The 20,831-nt window shown below is 32.2% G+C and overlaps 1 protein-coding gene across 1 annotated transcript; it reads right to left on the minus strand.

Moving 5' to 3' along the window:
- LOC130440827 (ethanolaminephosphotransferase 1) lies at positions 1-17,927 on the minus strand. The gene is made up of 7 exons (XM_056774183.1): positions 17,613-17,927; positions 11,095-11,163; positions 10,310-10,502; positions 6,271-6,566; positions 4,449-4,754; positions 1,404-1,586; positions 1-304 (listed from the first exon to the last, which is right to left on the minus strand). The coding sequence occupies exons 1-7, from the start codon at positions 17,664-17,666 to the stop codon at positions 242-244; spliced, it is 1,164 nt and encodes a 387-aa protein (XP_056630161.1). The 5' UTR covers positions 17,667-17,927; the 3' UTR covers positions 1-241.
- Positions 17,928-20,831: the final 2,904 nt, after the last annotated feature.

Below are 20,831 nucleotides of genomic sequence, written 5' to 3' on the forward strand. Positions count from 1 at the left end.
ATTAGTTAACTGGCCATATATTACGAAGATTTAAATTACATTATAATTGTTCATCATCGGGTATGTTTTTGTAGTCTGGTCTGCAGCTCGACTATTGACTATGGCCAAATACAAAGACTAGGTCATTCGATACACTCAAATTTAATTAAATAATAATGTTTGAAAAAAAAAACAACACCTAATGTTTGTTGCACATCCGAGAGACAACACTTGATTCCAATCATGCGTTGTCGATCAATAGTCAATCAGACTGTTTTTTTATCGTGAAACAGTTGACCTTAAAGTGTCGACACATTTGTCTCACCTAAAAACAAAACAATAATTAATTTTTTAATAGTTAATAAAATTTATAGTAATACCGACCTCACATATTCACATGTTACTATACGAACGAACGAATTTAGGAACAGTTGGCGCGGAACATTTTCTATTAATCTATTGTCAAATTAAGGGCTGGGCGTTTGAAGGAAATTTAAAAATTAGTTGGTTCATTGGCGAGTACTTAGTGGTACCGTCTAGTTACATTTTGGTGTTTTTTATATTTTAACATGTTGTGAGGAGACGCGCAAGTGACAAGGGTGACTTTTGGCATTTTCGGAAAACGAAACACCATTTATACATTTGCGTTTTGGAGAGGCACTCACTCAAAAAACGATTTCTCGTTCATGGTTATAATAATACACTAAAAACGAGGTTTTCCACAGAACATACCCTAAGCAGAGATCCAGAGAGTTGTTATTCAGTAAAGATAACATGGCGGATTTTCGATGCCAATGCCCTCGATGGTAGGATGAACTAATTTATTTTCGCGGTTCATTTAAATTTACGGCATTTCCATACAGTTCCGATTTAGCAGTTTCCCGAATTCACAATAAAAAACATCTTAGAACTGGGACAAGTTTATTTACAAAATAATATTTACATATATTTTCGTCTACGTAACTGTGATATTCATAAAAAGAAATAACAGTAGCAGATTTTCTATTGAAATTTATTAGATCACTTACCAGAAAATGCTTTTCACACAATCCATATTTTGATATTGACCATTGAATTTCACAAAATTCTTCCTACTTAGAACACACATCAGAAAAGCGTTTAGGGAATTTAAACAAATGATTATTTATCTTGACAATTGACAGTAATGACACATTTTTATTACACTAGCGTCACTATTAGTAAGTGGCGGAACTAAATTTGTGTTTCTGAAATTTAGATGCAATTTGACCTTCTTATTTGGTATGTTCTGTGTTGTTTTCTATGCTTTGTAACAGACTAGTCTGAGATCCAGTGCAGCCACTTTTATAACACTGAAGTTTTCGCGCGTTTATTCCGCTTTATATTTGAATCAACCACGTATTTTTTGACAGTAAACGCCCTCATATGCTGTTTTATATACTCACCACACACGTTCCATAATGTATATGAGCCACCGACGTAACTACACACAAGCAATATAATAATAGTAGTTCCAAATGCGACCACTGGGTTAAAATTGACACTGCTGTTACAACGAAAGTGGGAATCAGGAGTAAATTGAAAGCATCACAGGTTGTATTACTCATTTGAGCGACGATCAATCGACACTAAAAAAAAGAAGGGACTATCGTGAAATTGTATCAATTTGTTTCGCTCATTACACTAAATGAAACATCAATATTAACACTCATATCATAAATAAATATTTTGTATAACTTCTATTAAAAGTTACACTTTTAATGACAACTGACAGTGTCAAAAGTGATTACTTACGTGCGAGCGTGTTAATTTGTATATTATTAACGAGTGTATAATGAAGGTTATTATTCAACATTACTACTACGAACGCTAGCTAGTGGCATTAATGATTCAATGAATAATGGATCGTTGTACGCGAGTAGAATACTATACTTTATCCACGTCGGCTAAAAGTTACACTTTTAATGACAGCCGATAGTGTTATAAGTATTTTTTAACATACAAGCGTGTTAATTTGTATATTATTCACGAGTGTATATTGAAGGTTATTATACACGAGGTCAGGTTTACTACCACGAACGCTAGGGAGTGGCATAAATCACCGAGTTAACAATAACTCGTTGTACGCGAGTAGAATACTATACTTTATACATGACGGATAAAATTTACACTTTTAATGACAGCCGACAGTGTTAAAAGTGATTGTACACGTGCGTTATTCACGAGTGTATATTGAAGGTTATTATTCACGAGGTGAGGTGTACTACCTCGAACGCTAGGGAGTGGCATTAATCACCGAGTCAATAATAACTCGTTATACGCGAGTAGAATACTATATTTTATCCAGGACTACTAAACTTTTTGTTGTTGTTACATTATTAGAAACACTATTGTTTTAAATATAGTACATAGTCATCGAAAATTATAAAAATTGTATAATATTTCCATGAAAATCAATAGGTATCTAATTTTACAAGGTGATGGTATTTATTTTTAGTTATTAATAATCCCTGTTGCCAGTTCAAAATTTAAATGTCGTATTATAGGGATGATCAACCTTTTGAGATCCGTGGTCTACTGCGCATTAAAAAAATCGAAGGAGGTCTACCAATGGCAGAGCTAAATTAACGTAACGTACATGTTTATATATTTATTTTAGATGACAAGAAAAAATGGTAAATTATCTAATTTTTCTTAAAAAAAAATTGATATTAATATTTACCAAATAAAAACTTGAGAGATTCGTTGGAAAATTTTTAGGTAGGATAAGGGAGATGGCCCTGACATAGGAGTTGCTCCTCTGCAGGGGTTGTGAAGGTTGCATGGGGTTGTGTTCGCTGTCCTTGCTGAAAAGGAGGAAATGCGAACGACATTTGCCAAAAGAAAACGAAAAGAGAGCTCTAATAAGTTAAAACGGTTTTTCTCGGTTTGGGGATTTTTGGAGTTTACTCCTTAAGAATCGATTTGCATATATAAAGGGCCCGGTATGAGAAAAATGTGAGGAGTAAAATCTATCGATGAATGACCTTGTTACGTTTTTGGTGCGCATCCTATGATGCGCAACTTTCTAATTTGTCAGTGTCAACACACTTATATTGCTGTCATTGTGAAGTTTTATTATCATTGTGTTCCGCTAAAGTGAACTGAAAGTATTTTCAAATAACTATGGCAAAAAGAGGTGTAGGTGATATTCCCGGAACATCTAACAAACACGTGGTTGCAAGGTACGTTATAATTCATGTATTATATGTATGAGCATGTGCAATTTGTATTTATTAAATATTTTAATAATTATCGATGTAGTTCATATAAATATATATTTGAAAACCAGACATAAAATTAGATAATCAACCCAATATGAATTATCGAGCGCATCCACATAAAATAGAAAATTTCTAACCTAACCAAAAATTAATTTTTTTGTCGATGTCTATAAATTCTTCCACGTTATTATGATTTATTTTATAAATAATTTTTAAATATTAACAACTGTAGTCAATAATTCGATAATATTATCAGAAAAATCGACAATATTTTTTCATTATAATAATATTTTTATATAATTTTCTTTCGAAAAGTTATTTTTCAGCTTATTTAAATAATTTTCATGTACTATTTATTATTGTATGTAAAAGATTTAGTGACATAATTATTTTTTTATAACCATTTTTGTTAATTATTAAGATATTATATTTTAAATAAAAAATTAATTATAATAATTTAAAAAAAATGTTTATAAAAACCTTTTTTTATTAATTTTTTATCAAGTCGGTTAAAATTTTTATAATTATGCATTTATAAATTTTCTAATTTTTTTTTTATATTTTTTGACTAGGAAAAAATCTAAACCTCCAAAAACTCCAGCCGAGAGACAGCGAGCTTACATATTAAAAAAAAATTAATGAAGGAAGCCCAAAATATTCTGGCAATCAACCAATCTTTTTTAAGTTAAATAAACTCTTTTTGTGTCTGGTTAGACTATCGAACTTAAGGAGTAAACTCCAGTCGTGCGACGGAGCTGACACACACACAAATTTTTTTTGTTTGTTTTTATTTTTTTATTTTTAAATGGGGTGCGGGAAAACTTACTGAACAATGTAATCAAAGTATTCTTGTGTCAAAAATTGATCACCCTATTTACTTCGTTTAGTTGAAATTTGGCACTTTATCATGACAAGCTTATCATATTGTGATTGGTACGGGTTTATTGCAATGCGGAAACTACCCTTCAACAGCAAGAATAATTTTTAGTTTGTGAAACAAATAAAACAACCAAATCAACACTTATTATTCCACAATCGACAAACATTAAGCAGTCACTAACCAAATGTAAAAATTGGACAACTACGATATTTAAAGGGTAGCATTTTGGCAGTTGTACAAAAAACATTGAATGACATTAGTGTTATAAATAATTTTATATTGTTCACTCACTTCCAACAATCACATCGTAAATAATTATTAAAATATTTTCAAATGATTATACTTACAGATATATTTGAAAAAACGGTTCCCAAAAGAAAAAATAATGCTCTAGGATCTGTTTCAACAATATTGCTGGGAGAGTATAAAACCCACAGAAGCGTTATAGAGAAGAATGCCCCTACGGACATGAGCGGTCGAACAGCATCAGTGAATGGTCTCATTTTTCCAGTTTTATTTTTGTAAGACAAGTAAATATTGTATGATATTACAGGTACATTTGATATTAGAGAAGAAATATAGAGGAGCATCTCTAACATGTTTCCAGCTGTCCAATTGCCTATTTGAAACTGCCAAAATTCGGCCCCAAAAATCTGAAATAAATTGTTAAGTAATTCGATCAATTATTTTCACAATTTCTTTAATAAATAAATATTTCTGTTTTATATGATGACACAAAATTTTAGCATACTTCGTATTCATAATATAACACCATATTGGAGGGTTCTAATTTAGTTCCTGTTGTCTAAGGTCTTAACACATCACTCATCATACACTTGTAAAAGGATTTGTCTTTTGCCTCAAAATAAGCTTCAGTTTCAGCATTTGAGCTGAATTTCTTGATGTCGAACATTTTTTTTAATCAGTTGTCACTGGGGACCAGATCTGTACTATATGGTGGACGTGGATACAATTTGAAGAGTAATTTCATTAAATTTAACAATCGTTGCCATTGACTTGGTAAAACGGTGATACAACTCTATGTAGTATTCGATATTAATTGTCTCTACCGTTTGGAGATAATCGATGAACAATATTACATGCGCATTCCAAATTACTGAAGCCATAACCTTCTCAGCTGATTGTGCTTTTACAAGCTTCTGACGTGGTTCACTGGTCTCAGTCCATCAGATGATAATTATTTTGATTCCGGAGTGATTTGGTGGATCTATGTTTCATCCGTTGTCACATATCGATGCAAAAAATATGATTTATTATGTGTAAACATGACTGAAACATCAGTACGTTTTTGTCGTTGATCGATTGTAAGTAAACGCAGCACCCACTCTGGAAAAATGTTTTTCATTGTCAAATATTTATGCATAATTGTAAACATACTGTCTTTCAATATCTAGCTATCTCACGCAATTTCAATTTATGATTAGATATAACCAATTTGTGGACCTTTTACCAGTAACCACCTGACCAGAACGTTCACCATCATAGGTGTACGTACGACCACGTTTAAATTCATCAAACCATTAACAAACGGTTCTTTTCGATGGAGTAGGGTCTGGATAACATTTTTGAAGCCATTGCTGTGCTTGTACAGTTTTTTTCCTTCAAGAAGCAATGATAAATTAACACAAGAAGATGTTTTGAAAATAACAAAAGTTGCTTCACTTCAAATGGCTGTTACTTTTTTCTGACTAGCCGAAATGTCATGTTATTTTACACTTAGTCTTTTTAAGGTTGGCTTCGTAAACGTCATTTGGAGTTGGCAATGACAGCGTCATCTATCTCTCGATCACACTACATATTGAATGTAATATTTAAAATGAAACAATTAGTTAGATGAAAAGTTTATATCAACAAAAAAAAACGGTAACGATATAAAGTTTGAACCAAAAGAAATATAAAAGTAACGAAATAAAATAAAAGCAACTTTTCGTCTCATTGTTATAGTATATGATTGGCTGACACAAAAAAACTACTTGGGTATTCAATTAAAGTAAAAAGAATAGAGATGGGAGAAAACGAAAAACGATAACTATGTCAAAAAGAAACGAAACTACGAAAAATTTGGAAATATATAATAATTTTATAAAATTGCAGACTATAGACTTAAGAAAAATACTTGAATAAAAAAAATCAACTACAGAAACTTACCCCCGCTATTAGAAATGTTATTATTGTTCCCCACATAGAGAAATCGTATCCCCAAGGCAAGAACATCACTCCGGTATTGTATTTTTCAAAATGAGTCATATAAAAATTCATCATAACATTCCACATGGTAAAAAACATTCTGAAAGGAACTATACTATATCTGGAGCCGCGGCTAAAAATGGAATACATTGCTCCAGGAATGAGACCAGCTGTATAAGAATCCAATCCATGGTCAAACAATTCCCCTAACGGGCCACTGGTACCAGTTTTTCTAGCTTGTTTTCCATCTATACCATCTACAAAAAAATAGTACTACTTAATACTCTGATCCCTTTCCGACCAAGACATCTTTTTGTATACAAATTGTTTTCGTTCTCGAAAATTCAGACGTGCAAGTTTTAAAACTCTTGCATTAATCTCAAGTCTTCATAGTTTCTCCAACAGGAGCTTTGGCAAGAAAAAACGTCCAAGGAGGCTTCGAAAAACCACAACCGCTGAAGATTTACGTTTAGTAAAAAATAGTTTGAAAGAAGCTGGCCTTTTAAGAAGGGTGGCAGTAAAGAAACTTCTTTTAAGACGTCAAGAGGTTGTAGTGGGCTAAAGAACATGAAATTTTGACGCATGAAGAATGGGAGGGAGTTTTATGGAGTGATAACTCGAAATTTGAATTTTTCGAGTCTAAGAGAAGAGTATTTGTGGGAAGGTCAAAAGAAGAATGGATGTTAGATCCATGTGTAATCTCTATAATGTTTTAGAGGACCGGCGAATGAAGACCTGGTAAAAATTGGAGAAAGAAAGCTATAAAAAATATTGAAGGAAAATGTAGTAAGTTTTGGCCAGCGCGTGATTGGCAGAAAATTTATCTTCCACATTACAACGGTCCCAAGCATTCCGCAAAGAGTATTTAAAAGAATTAGAAAAGAAAAATGTACTGAAAGCATTTGTCCGTCAAAGTCGCCCGACTTCAACCCAATTGAGTTGTTGTGAGTTGTGCAATTCCAGTGAAACGAAATAGACGACGATTATTTGTGGAGGTTGTTACAGATAATACCAATATTTTATATCGAAATAATAAAAGCGAGAGGGAATTACATCGATGAATAATGAATTTAATTTGTTGTTTATCAACCAAACTGTATAGTGAACAAAAACTATTAACCGGTTATTTATATATATACATTGAAACAAAGTCTTTGCAAACTAGTTTATGAACTTGTTAGTTGTGAGACGGTGGCAATCTAACATCAAAGTTCATCCAGCTTGGTTCTAAAAGAGCCAAAGTCAAAAATGCTAGTTCCGAGAAAAAGGCGTTGAAAGATATTTGAGATTTTTTAGAATGCTATAACTTTCTTATACTAATATTCCCACTATTATTTTTTGTATTTCTTTATTGTTAATGTAAAGAAACATTATTTTATCATATGAAATTTTTTAACCTGTTACTATTCTATGTAAATATTATGACATTGGCCCTTTTTAATGAGGATCCATAAGGCAGTTAAAAGGGAAAAAACATCTGATTTCAACAATTTTATTCACATAAAGTACTGTTTAAAGTACATTTTTGGGATTCTGATTTTTATAATTTTCTTATTCATCTTCATCATAATCTGAAAATGTATCTACAACATCTGATGAACTCGTCAATTTATCCAGTAATGCATTATAAAATATGCAACTATTCGACTGAATGTAGTGCATTAAGTCTTAAGTTTTTCATTTCTCAATGGTAATGGGTTGTTTGATATGGGTCATAAAATGAAATAATAATCGGTGTTGGTAGAATGTTTCGGTATCTTTTTTCACTAAACTTATTGTTTTGAATTGCTCGTCATTTCCAAAAGAAATTTTGTACGGGATTTTATTTGGTTTGTCCTAAAGAAATTGCATCCATTTGATTTTGGTCCAATTAACTGGCTCGCTGGTAGTATTGACTTTTTTTTTGTACAAACGATGATTTACGTGATTCAACGTCTATTTTTACGTTATTATTACCAAATCTTGACGATTTACGTGATTGAACATCTGTTTATATGTTATTATCACCAAGTCTCAACGATTTACGTGATTTATAACATATATTTTTACGTTATTTTCACCAAAAGTAGGCGATTTACGTGATTTAACATGTTTATACGTTATTATCACCAAGTCTCGACGATTCATGTGATTCAACGTCTGTTTTTACGTTTTTTCACCAAATCTTGACGATTTACGTGATTCAACATCTGTTTGTATGTTATTATCACCAAGTATCAACGATTTACGTGATTTAACATCTGTTTGTATGTTATTATCACCAAGTATCAACGATTTTCGTGATTTAACATCTATTTTTACATTATTTTTACCAAAAGTAGGCGATTTACGTGATTCAACATATGTTTATACGTTATTTTCACCAAATATTGACGATTTACGTGATGTAACATCTATTTTTACGTTATTTTTATTAAATCTTGACGATTTACGTGATTTAACATATATTTTTACGTTATTTTAACCAAAAGTAGGCGATTTACGTGATTCAACATCTGTTTGTACATTATTATCACCAAGTCTCAACGATTCACGTGATTTAACATCTGTTTGTATGTTATTATCACCAAGTATCAACGATTTACGTGATTTATAACATATATTTTTACGTTATTTTCACCAAAAGTAGGCGATTTACGTGATTTAACATGTTTATACGTTATTATCACCAAGTCTCGACGATTCATGTGATTCAACGTCTGTTTTTACGTTTTTTCACCAAATCTTGACGATTTACGTGATTCAACATCTGTTTGTATGTTATTATCACCAAGTATCAACGATTTACGTGATTTAACATCTGTTTGTATGTTATTATCACCAAGTATCAACGATTTTCGTGATTTAACATCTATTTTTACATTATTTTTACCAAAAGTAGGCGATTTACGTGATTCAACATATGTTTATACGTTATTTTCACCAAATATTGACGATTTACGTGATGTAACATCTATTTTTACGTTATTTTTATCAAATCTTGACGATTTACGTGATTTAACATACATTTTTACGTTATTTTTATCAAATCTTGACGATTTACGTGATTTAACATACATTTTTACGTTATTTTAACCAAAAGTAGGCGATTTACGTGATTCAACATCTGTTTGTACATTATTATCACCAAGTCTTAACGATTCACGTGATTCAACGTTTGTTTTTACGTTTTTCACCAAATCTTGACGATTTATTTTATTCGACAATTCGACGTTTGTTTTTACGATTTTTTATCAAATCTTTACGATTTTCGAACTTAATTTGTGTTTTTTCTTTGCATTTCGAAGTAAAAGTATATAAAATGCCCAGTCACAAGGAAGTTCAATGAGAGCATTTGTTCTTTTCCTTGTCTTCTCTATTAATGCATGCACTGAGTCTGCCTCCATGTGGGTGTGCCCTGTTTCGAGAAACTTGTGATTCATTACTATTTTCCTACCTTTGCTAGATAATATCTTTAGTTAGGAATAAAAACATCTAAGCAACAAAAATATTTTGATTTTGTCCTGGGTACGAATCACTGAAAAAATTGACTTTTTCAATGTCGACTGGGATTTGCTTTAAAACCGCGTACAGACATAATGCAATTTCTCGACCTCCTCTAGCTGCGATTGTCTTTTGATAAAATAATAGAAAATTTGAAAAAATTGACATTGACCCTTTTAGAACCAAGCCACAGATATAAAAGTCTAGAATAAGAAGATATCAGACTGTTTTTTATGAGAATTTTATTTTCTTCAAGACTTCTTTTTTGTTGTTAATCGTTTTTGAAAATAATAATAATAATGGTTTATAATTTTTTATTTGCAAAAAACGAATGATATCGTATGGATGTACATCGGACGTATTTTCACGAAGTTTACCTCTATTTTTCACAATTTTCAACAATTAAAATAATTATAATTAATAACATTCTATTATGATGAAATTTATCAAGTTGTTTTTATTAATTGTCTTTATTTGAAATAAAAATAAAAATTTAGTAAATTTGAAAAATAATTACCTAACGTGTAAGCGATGAATAATAATATTGCTGCAATCATAAAAGGCCATTTTCCAAGTGATTCTACCTCTGGATGATCTGGATCCGAAGCGTAGAAGTTATAGTCGACCACAGCGAAATATATATACGTTACCACAGTAAACAGAAATCCAGTAAATGTTAGTAAATTGGGAGCTATTGATCTAGGACAGAACTAAAACAAAAAAAAAACCAAAGATACATGCGAGGACGATCCCAAAGTACCTCGTCTAACAAAGAAAACACAAAAATTCTATTTATTTTTCAACGTAATTTCTACTTTGGATGAAACGTGGGTCTATCAGTTTACCTTTACCCGAAAGAAAAAAATAATGAAAATAATTGACTTGAAAGGGAGAACCGGCTCCAAAGAATCGTTCAATCCGGAGGCAAAACCATGGATAATTTGATACTGATATCTGATTTTGTTCCCATTGGAATATGTCTTTCTGTTTAGTAGCAATTTACGGCTAGAAAGCGAAGAAAAAAGTACCGAAAGACTTAGAATAATTCCAATACTTTTTTTGGTCGATAAAAAAATGAAGATTTTGATATTATTTCACTACATATTAATCTTATTATTACTATAAGAAACAAATCTTTACACCACCAATTAAATAATTGTGAAAACTCCATAAAAAGTTGTTTAACTTGTTTATCTTCAAAACATTTTTCTACTAGTTACATACACTTTCCGGTACGTTTTCGTTGAGCCACATTGTATCGTACAAGGAGGGAAGACATAAAAATTATAGAAAAAAACTTACCTGAACTACCCAATTCCAAAAGGGATGCATAACATATATACTTAATATACCAGTGTCAATACAATTGTACTGAAACAAAAAAGTTTAATTATAGGAATAATAGACTAATTCATAAAATCTACTATTTTTTTTCTTGAATATATCGAAAACATTGTTGGAAATGATAAAAAATAATTATGTGAAAGCCTCAGTCCTTAATATTAAGAGATCCCGCATGATACATTTCATTTTCTTGTATGATTGACATGGGAAAACTTATTTTTTGAGTTTAGAATTTTATAACTCTTTAATGGTTCATCGGAAAGGGTTGATCGAATTATTCTCTTAAATAAAATTGAAAGCTGTACAAAAAAGCTCTCTTACAATTTTTCGATAAACTAACACGTTTGGATGTTATTCAACTTTAAAGAGAAATATCAGAAATATCACCCGAGGAATGTCTATACGAGGACGGTCCCAGAAGTACCTGACCCAACAAAGAAAAGACAAAAATTTTGGAAAATAATATATTTATTTTTCAACGTTATCTCTTTTTAGCTCCATATACTTTTCCCAGAGATGTTCATGAAGTTCGATACCCTTTTTAGTATAAGAATCTTTGGCTAAATATCGCGAATAGGGAGCATGACGTAGCAATTCAAACTTTAATTTATTGACTTAGGCCACTGCGATTACGGATGTGTAAGCTAGAGCATTGTCTGGATGAAATATACTTTCTTCTCAGCCAAAAGCGGCTCAAACGTTGCAATAAGTTCGCATAATACTCGCCGATTTCCTTCCTCAAGATAATCAATGAAAATTATTCCACGCGCAACCCAAAAATTCGACGCAATGACCTTGCCTGCAGATGTAACGATGTTTACATTCTTTGGAATAGGTTCTCCCTTTTCAGTCCACTGTTTTGATTGTTCTTTTGAATCGGATGTGAAGTGATGGACCTACGTTTCATCCATGGTTATGAAACATTGCCAAACACTCGATGGAAACATCTTCACGACGCTGTTTTTGTTCCAATATGAGTAAACCATTTTATATGCGACTTTTTGAAATGCCTACTAAGTCTGCTAGCTGGCGCACTTCAGTTGACGATCATCCAGTATCGCTTCGTGGATTTTCTTCAACATGTCTGGAATCGTCACCTCATTTGATCGACCACTGGTGTTCGCATCGTACGGCCAAAATAGAATCTATTTTAGCTTTTATATTGGTTGAGCTAACGCCTTTCAAATAGAAGTGTCGGATCACATAACGATTACCAATTTTTTCTATGTTTAAAAATTCAATTAAAACTTACTATACTATAATACTTAACAACGTGGCGTCTTCGAACTGTATAGATTGTGTTCTTTCTAATATGGTGGTATTTTTCAAGCAACTACCGCCATATCTAAAAGAAAGACAACTAAAATGGTGACGATACTTACAACGTATGAATGAAGAACGACCTTTTAAAAGAATATGGAAAGCGAAAATTGGAAAATAGAGGTAGACTAAGAAAAACGTGGGATAAAGTTATAACAGAAATATTGAATGAACGAGGAATAAACTGGAAAGAAGCTGGCTCATAATAGGAATGAATGGAGGAAAATTGCCAACCATCAACATCCTATACCATTAAGTGGTAGAAGGGCTTACAGATTATAATGTTCATATCACATAATATGTTTATAAATCATAGTATGGAGTTGTAGCTGAAATAAAAGAGTAAAGATATTTTCTATGTTCGTAGTTGAAACTTAATGAATATAGGGTGTTTTTTGAGTAAATAGGATACACGTTTTATATGGCACTAATTACCACCCAATGGTGGTAAGTTCTCAAAGACAATTGATACTTTTTTAGTACTTACGTCCTTCAAAACAGTTGTTTACAATGAAGGAAGGAGAAAAATATAATTTTTCTTACTTGTACAAAAAACTTATGATTTTTTCTTACTGTAGACAAAAAACTTTCATCCAAAATACATGGCACAGTTTTCTATCTATCATTCGTTTCCCTAGATAGCTCTGTTTTTTTTGTTCAATCTTTCCTTCCAGGTCTTTAAGAGTCGTCCTCGTCTCCTTTTAGTCTGCGATGGATACATCAATGTTTTCTTCGACCACCTGTTCTGCTCCATCCTCATTACATGTCCTTACCAGAGCAGTTGCTTAGTCTGTAATCTCTCTGAAGTCGTGTATACTCGGTCTGTTCTTCTTTTGTTCTGGATATCCTGTACAATCTTTTTCTCCACAGCCTCTATATTTTTCTCTTGTCTATTTGTTAGTTACCAGCACTCACATCCATATGATGAAATAGGTTTCAGAATGACTTTGTATATTGTCATTTTCGTGTTTAGTTTAATTTTTTCTGACCACAGCAACGAGTTCAGAATTTGTGTAACTTTTTTTCCTTGTCGCACTCTATTTCTTATAACGTCTTTTGTTGTTCCATGGTATGTTCCTAGGTATTTGAATTGTCTACATCGTCTAATTTTATTTATTTGCATTTTTATTGTTTAAAAATGACTGGTGCATAATTTTTAAACAAACGGTCGAACGATAATAATTTTATTCTAATGTTAACAAAGTTTTTATTATTGTAACTTTAGTTTACAGATTATTGATAAAAGTTGATAAAAAATTTTATGGTCATGTTTTGCTATATCAGAACAGCATTGATAGACACAATAATCAATAAATAATGATATACCAGTCAATGGTATGTGGGTTTTTAACAATCTCCACTATCAATATTTTGATAACTTGATTACTTGTGTATTCGGTCAACTTTTATAGTCTGTACTAGCTTTTGGTTTCATCAAATAAACAGATAGCTGCAGAATCGATCAGTGGAATATTAGACTATAAAACGTGTCTAAATTATATACTTTATCTTTGAAAATACATTATTTGAATTACTGAACTCTTTACAACTATGAAACGTTTAAAAGAAAAAATTATTGCTAGCGAAGAAGTTTGGTTCTAATCTGAGGATGGTCAAGAATCAAGTAGATGTAGACGTTTTTTGAAGTGCAGTTTCCGATTTCCAAATTTTTTATGACAATATATGACACTATTTAGATATTTTGTCTTCAGCGACAATATCTCTTTTAAAAGCTGCCACTGACCAGAAGTACCTGGTCAACGTAACCTCCTTTTAGCTCCATACACTTTTCCCAGCCATATTCAATAAGTTCGATACCCTTTTTATAATAAGAATCGTTAATTTTTGACCACCGAGCTCTTCAAAATAGCCATCAACTACCTTTTCATTGTTAGAAAATCTTTGACCATAGAACCATTTTTTCAAGTCTGAGTCAAGTCAACAAAAAATAACCCTAGGGAGTTAAATCTGACGAATATGGTGCATAACGCCGTTTCAAGCTAATGTGGATGCGCTAAAAATCTTTGTGTCCTGCGTACTGAGTATCCTTCTTTCTAACGTCGATGTTGAGAAGGTATTTTCTAATATGAAGTTCAAATGGACAAAGTCCAGAAACCACTACATAAGACCCCAACTTCTCATAACGTTAAATTTAGAGATGAGTTGCACTGATTTCTTCTAAACAATATAGGGGCTTGATAAATGATGCACGTAGCAAAAAAATATCAGTGGAAAAAATGGTGACTGATGAAGAATGAAGAAAATACTGCACTTTATCCAGTTTTCTTTGGTTAATTTGTTATTTTTTTGTATTTTTATTAATCATAATATTTGTTGATTTGATGTCCTGGATCTTTGTAGTCCGATGTTGGCAACCCCGATTAATTAACATTAAAATTGGAACAATTTGTTAATAAATAATATTTTACGAAATATTATTCACTACAAATATACATTGTTGTTATCGGACAACTCACTAGATCTTTTGGCCTTTTTATCTTTTCAAAACATATTCTCTTAGTGACGCGTATTTACTGATTTAAAATTAATATGATTTTGTAATAATTTTCTGGACGATCGTGTAAATTTGAAATTAAAATAATAATATACAAATAAAATATAAACTAATGGGCATAACTATATCCCTACGTGATTTTTTCAAAAATATACTATTTTTTTCTAAAAATATTGTGCCGTTATTTCAGGTATGGTATATATACTATGTATTGGATAAGACCCAAAAGTCGTAAATTTATGGCTATTTATTGAGAGGATATTGCCGCTCTATTATAATAACAGGAATTTTCGGGCAAATATATAAAAATATTAAATTTTGATATGAGTAGAAGCGGCTGATTGAAACTAATTGAAAACATGCAATTCGCGGGAGTGGCACACACTTCGACATAAAATTTGCCCATTTCCAACGAATTTTGCCCTCAGCTTTGAGAACCATGCTTGAAAATGCGCTGTTGCACCAGTTTTTCGTTCTTTGAGGTTAAGTTTAATTGAGCCGTCTTGTGATTTAATATGAATACAAAAATAAACGAAGAATGTCTTCTCCAGCGTGTATTCAATTACAAACCACTTTATAAATTAGATAAAAAGTAATCAGTTATTTTTTAAGAGGTGTAGGATTTGAATTTAAAAAAAAAACACAAATAATTTGAAAAAATTGATTGGAATCGATAGAACGATCAGTACAATTTAATGTTTAAAGATGATTTCATACAAATATTGGCCGCGGCTCCGCTTTAGACATACCATGCGCAAGATTCAATTTTGGCACACTCTCTTCAACATATCAGCCGGTATTTCACGGATAAATGCTTTAATATTGGCTCCCAGTGCGTCAATCGTTGCTGGTTTATCCCCATATACATTAGCCTTAGCATGGCCCCACAGGAGATGTCTGAAATCGTTAAATCACACGATCTAGATGGCCAATTGACGGGCTCCAAACGTGAGATGAACTGTTCACTGAAGGCGGCTCTCAATTTGGCCATTGTTTCGCGTGCCTTGTGGCATGTGGCACCGTCTTGTTGAAATCACATACCAGACATGTCCAACTCTTCCATTTTGGTAAAAAAAAAAATCGTCAACCATCACACGGTAGCGCTCGCCATTCACAGTAATGTTCCGGCCAGTTTTGTAATATTTTCTGTTTCAGTGAAGCTAATACCGCTGCAACTGATTATTTTTGCAGTTTTTTGTTAATAAGCCTGCAAGTAAACATTCAAGTAATTTACAAAATTTAGGGCACTTGTATCATTTTGTATTTAAATTATGGGAGTTCTTCAGATGTTAATTTCCACTTTTGCGTTCAAGTTTATCCGACGTAAGTAGATTGCAAAGTGATAACCCCGTGGCAGCTGAATATATCCTTGCGGTTTAGTTTATATTCACCGCTTGTCTACACTGAGCAAAAGACTGCATAGTGGATAAAACCAACAAAGCAACGTTTCCACTGTTGCAATTATGTTTCTTACACATGAATAAATACTTTTTAAAGTTGCAAAGTGATAATTCAGTGACAGTTGGAAGGTACAAGGTCAAACTAAAAGCTTTAGGTAGAATTAAGCATTTTTTATTAGATGGAAAGAGCTTTAAACAGAATCCTGCTTATTTTACAAAAGTTTCCAATATATTTTATTCACTCATTGCCCACACTTAGTAAAAAATTACTTAGTAGAAAAAATATGATAAAGTCACGTTTCTGGAAGGAAATTTCGCACTTCTTTTATTAGTAACTCTTTAAGAAGCAATTTCACAATAATTCTGGTAATAATTAGGTCTAAAACAATCAAATAAGTTCACAAACCACACACAAATTTACGACAAAAGCATTTGTTCACCCTACAGCAATTGATTTTTACAATTTGCTAGATTGCTCAATAACATAGACAAATCTTATAACAATAGATCTCCTAGATAAATAAAATTTTAAGCACAAAACATGGAATAACAGACTATAAAAAAAAATAAATCAAATATCCCTGAATCAGAGTCAAATACAAAGAAATTTTTGTAAATGGTTCATATACATAAGGGAAACCTAGTAATGATAAAAAATTTTGTGTTATTTAAGTTTAAAAATGCCTAATATCAAACTTCTACTATCTTAAAAGAAGTCAATTCCAGATATATCATAAGTAATCGTTTGTAAATCTGTTAATTTGTGCATTGCTGTTAATCTAATCATGTTGCTGATTTGTTTTATCAAATTTTGAACAATAGACAATTTCCTACATACTTGAGTCACAATTACCTACTACATAGTATTTACAGGTTTTTTGAATATAAAAATGTCGTGTTTTAATTAATATTATTTGATATCATCAATAACATTGTTTTTGCTTACTTTTCATGATCAAAACTAATGGGAAATACATTTTGTATATGTATCACATTGCTATAAATTTAAAAATAACATTTTTGATTTAAGAGAAAATCAATAATTAAATAATAAATATCTCTGTATTCAAGATATAAATATTTCCAACATTTTTTTACATAAACTCTAAAAACATACCGCATCAATTATTTATTAACATTACTAGTAATGTGTAATTATCATTATTTCCTGAATTATATGCATCTTTAAAAATAATGTACTTTAGATGTAGTGATAATAACTAAGTTAAAATTTAACTAACCTTGTAATTATCAAATCCAATTAGGTGTTCCTTGGTTAAGTACTGGGTTTCCATTTTGCAAGGATTTTAACAAAAACCACTACTAACTTTAATCTTTATATTGAAGCACAATAATTATTCTAATCTACACATTTTCATAATTTCACATTTGTTATACCATTGTTTTCAAGGGGTTTTTAAAATTCTATAAAACGGACCCGATGTATTCCTCGATCAATTTAAAAATGTCAAATATCTACGCTGAAGTTAGCAATCTATACTGTTGTTTTTCTCTTTCACAATTTATGGCCCTTTGCTTTTATAGTACGAGCAACTGATTCTTCTTTTTTTTCTGCTTCTCTTTTTATTTTATTAAGAGCTTCGTTAAAGTAAACAAACACAATTTATGACTGCCATCCTCACCAATAATAAGATTTTAATAATTCACAGTTACTTTAATTAATCGTTCATAATGAATAAATGAAATATTACGCAAAAACACTTTCCAATCTATAAAACCTCTTAATATTGAGCAATTATTTTCATGCCAATCTTATAAATAAATAAAGATCGTACGGTTTGCCATCCTCTCTTATTAACTAGTTATGTCGAGGAGTTTCACCTTATTTATTTAGATTGTAATGGAATTAGATACTCTCATGAGCAAAAAAATCAATGCGAGTCACATGCAAAAAAGCTGAACACCAAATTGTATTCTACCTGAAAATGGATGCAACAAGAGCTCACAGAAACACGAGGAGTAGCTGAACAGTCAAAAGAAGATTTAAAACAGCTAACTTTGAGCCAAAAAGGCCAGCTACTGGCACCAAAGAATTGGGGTTGACATGACAACTTTTCAAAATAAATCAAGATCGTACGGTTTGTCCGTCCTCACTCATCGATTGGCTTAGTAGCTTCCTCAAAGACCATTCCATCCAGGTCATTATCGATGGATACGCCTCAGAAAGGTTTGAGGTCAACGTTGGTGTTCCCCAGTGATGCATTTCGTCACCTACGCTCTTTCTCCTGTACAATAACAATCTACTAGATAAATCTGCTAACCCTCTCTATAGCTTCGCCAAGATAGCACTCTGGTGTTGTTCAAACCAGTCACCCAAATAAACTCGACTAACACTCAAATCCGTAAGTAGCAACAAATCATCTCCATCAATACCGATTTTGAAAACATGCTGGAGTGAGGTGGAAGTAATCTGATTGAGTTTAACGCAGCAAAAACCCAGGTTCCAGGTTTGTAATAATTATTAGCTAAGGTAGTATCACAAAATCGTTAAGACCAAAGAGCTAGATACTCCTCAACAGCTTCTAATCCTCTGTAAGGCCCAGATCCGTCCATTTTTAGAGTATTGCTCGCACTATTGTAGCTCCGCTCCCAAGCATACCCTTAGGATGGAACGGAGCAACCTCGACTTATAGGCGACTCAGAATTAACCAGAAACTCTTCCTGGCATTCGTTTTGGCAAATATTACGTTTGTTGAACAATATTGCTCTTTTCATAACTAGTTACGTAAATAACTATTGTTGTATGTATGACAATCAGCAAATAGACATAGACACACACATGTAGTTGTCTACAGTGCTATCAATGTACTCAATGATTATCGTGTTGTCAGGGGTCACTAAATATAATATAGTGTGAGGGTTATAAAAGTCCATCCACATATATCAGTGCCTTCAGTGGAAAAAAATATCGGCTGATGAAATTCTTAGTAAACTTAAGGGTGTGTTCAAAGGGCAGCGTGACTATCAGTGTTCTTTCGGTATCCACCGTGAAAATAAGAAATACATCCTCGCCGATATTTTCAGTTTAGAGTTTGCTCTATTCACTTTTCAATGTTTTCTGTGTCTACCTCATTTTTGTAATATGAACGATTTGCTTCTCATCTAGTTCTTTACAATATAAAGGACCCCAAATACCTAAACAGGAAATAGATTTCAAAATGAATGTCGATGGTGAGTATTTAAATTTATTATCTTACAAAATTTACTTGTTTATTACAAAATACAAATACATTATACGAAATAGTAAATACTAACTAACTTTCAAGTAAGGATGTGAGAAACGACGTTGATTTCGGCCAACAATAACTTGATTTTGCCAAGGAACTGATGCTTCTAATTTGAAAGGCGTGTTTGGTGGCATTTCCGTCTTTGTGAGACAAATTCTTTAGTGCTGAGTTTACAGGACTGTAGTCGTATCGTATCCGGACCTACATATTCAACTTTTAAGCTCATACAGACGAGAAAGGAGAGGACCAGGGCGTAAACAACATTCCTCGCTACGGAATATAAGACTGGTGTGGCATTCAGGGTGCGCCAACAATTTTTCGTCGTGCAGAAAAGGGGTGCATTCAGATAATAGATTAGAAGTTTTGGACAAGAGAATACCTACACGCTGCAAAATGTATGGTACTTGAATAAGAAGAAACCGGAATATCTCCACTGATGACTAGTGCAACCTTGTACCTTTCATAATTGTTTTCGTTTACAGATAATGACTGAATTCGTCTGTTGTATAATGAATTTTTGACTCAAGATTCCAGTCATTTTCCGAAACCCTTCTGGCACGGCTCAGACGATAATTGAATATGAATAAAATTTACATTCGTCGTCCACCAAGCCTCTATACAAAGTCACAAACTCTCCTTCCACGCCTCGAATCGTCCATATGGGATAAACCCAGTGTCTTCTTTTTCTTCTTATAAAATTAATGCAATTACTGCGAAGTTTTCTGTACTGAAATTCATTGTGGAGAGAAAACTGAGATAACTCGAGCAGACACGTTTGATCACTGAAGAACATCGACACGGAAATGTACGGTAATGTGTAAATGGCAAAGAAAAATTTATCACGGAGGCTACGGTGCCGTCCAGTCACGGATATGTGTGTATAGTCCTTTAAATCTGTTAGTTGAAAATATTTGGAGGTCCTTGTCCTTCTACTACACATAATGACCCTATAATTTCCACAGATTAATTCTGATTATATTTATTTTTCTACCGGGGATTTACTGTTCTTTTGCCACTATATCATTTCCAGTATTCCCTCGTTTAATATTTCTCTTCCCATCTTTGAATCATGATCCTCTGCTTAGCTTGCACTTTATTAAATTTCTTTATTCACAACGTTTTCTTTTATACGCCTTATCTTTTTTTCCATTCTTTTTCTTTTATTTGTTCTACACATCTTCCTTATTCTTTTTTGCTCTTCATACTGTTGGT

The sequence above is a fragment of the Diorhabda sublineata genome, chromosome 2 (assembly GCF_026230105.1).
Source record: "Diorhabda sublineata isolate icDioSubl1.1 chromosome 2, icDioSubl1.1, whole genome shotgun sequence".
Taxonomy (NCBI): Eukaryota; Metazoa; Arthropoda; class Insecta; order Coleoptera; family Chrysomelidae; genus Diorhabda; species Diorhabda sublineata.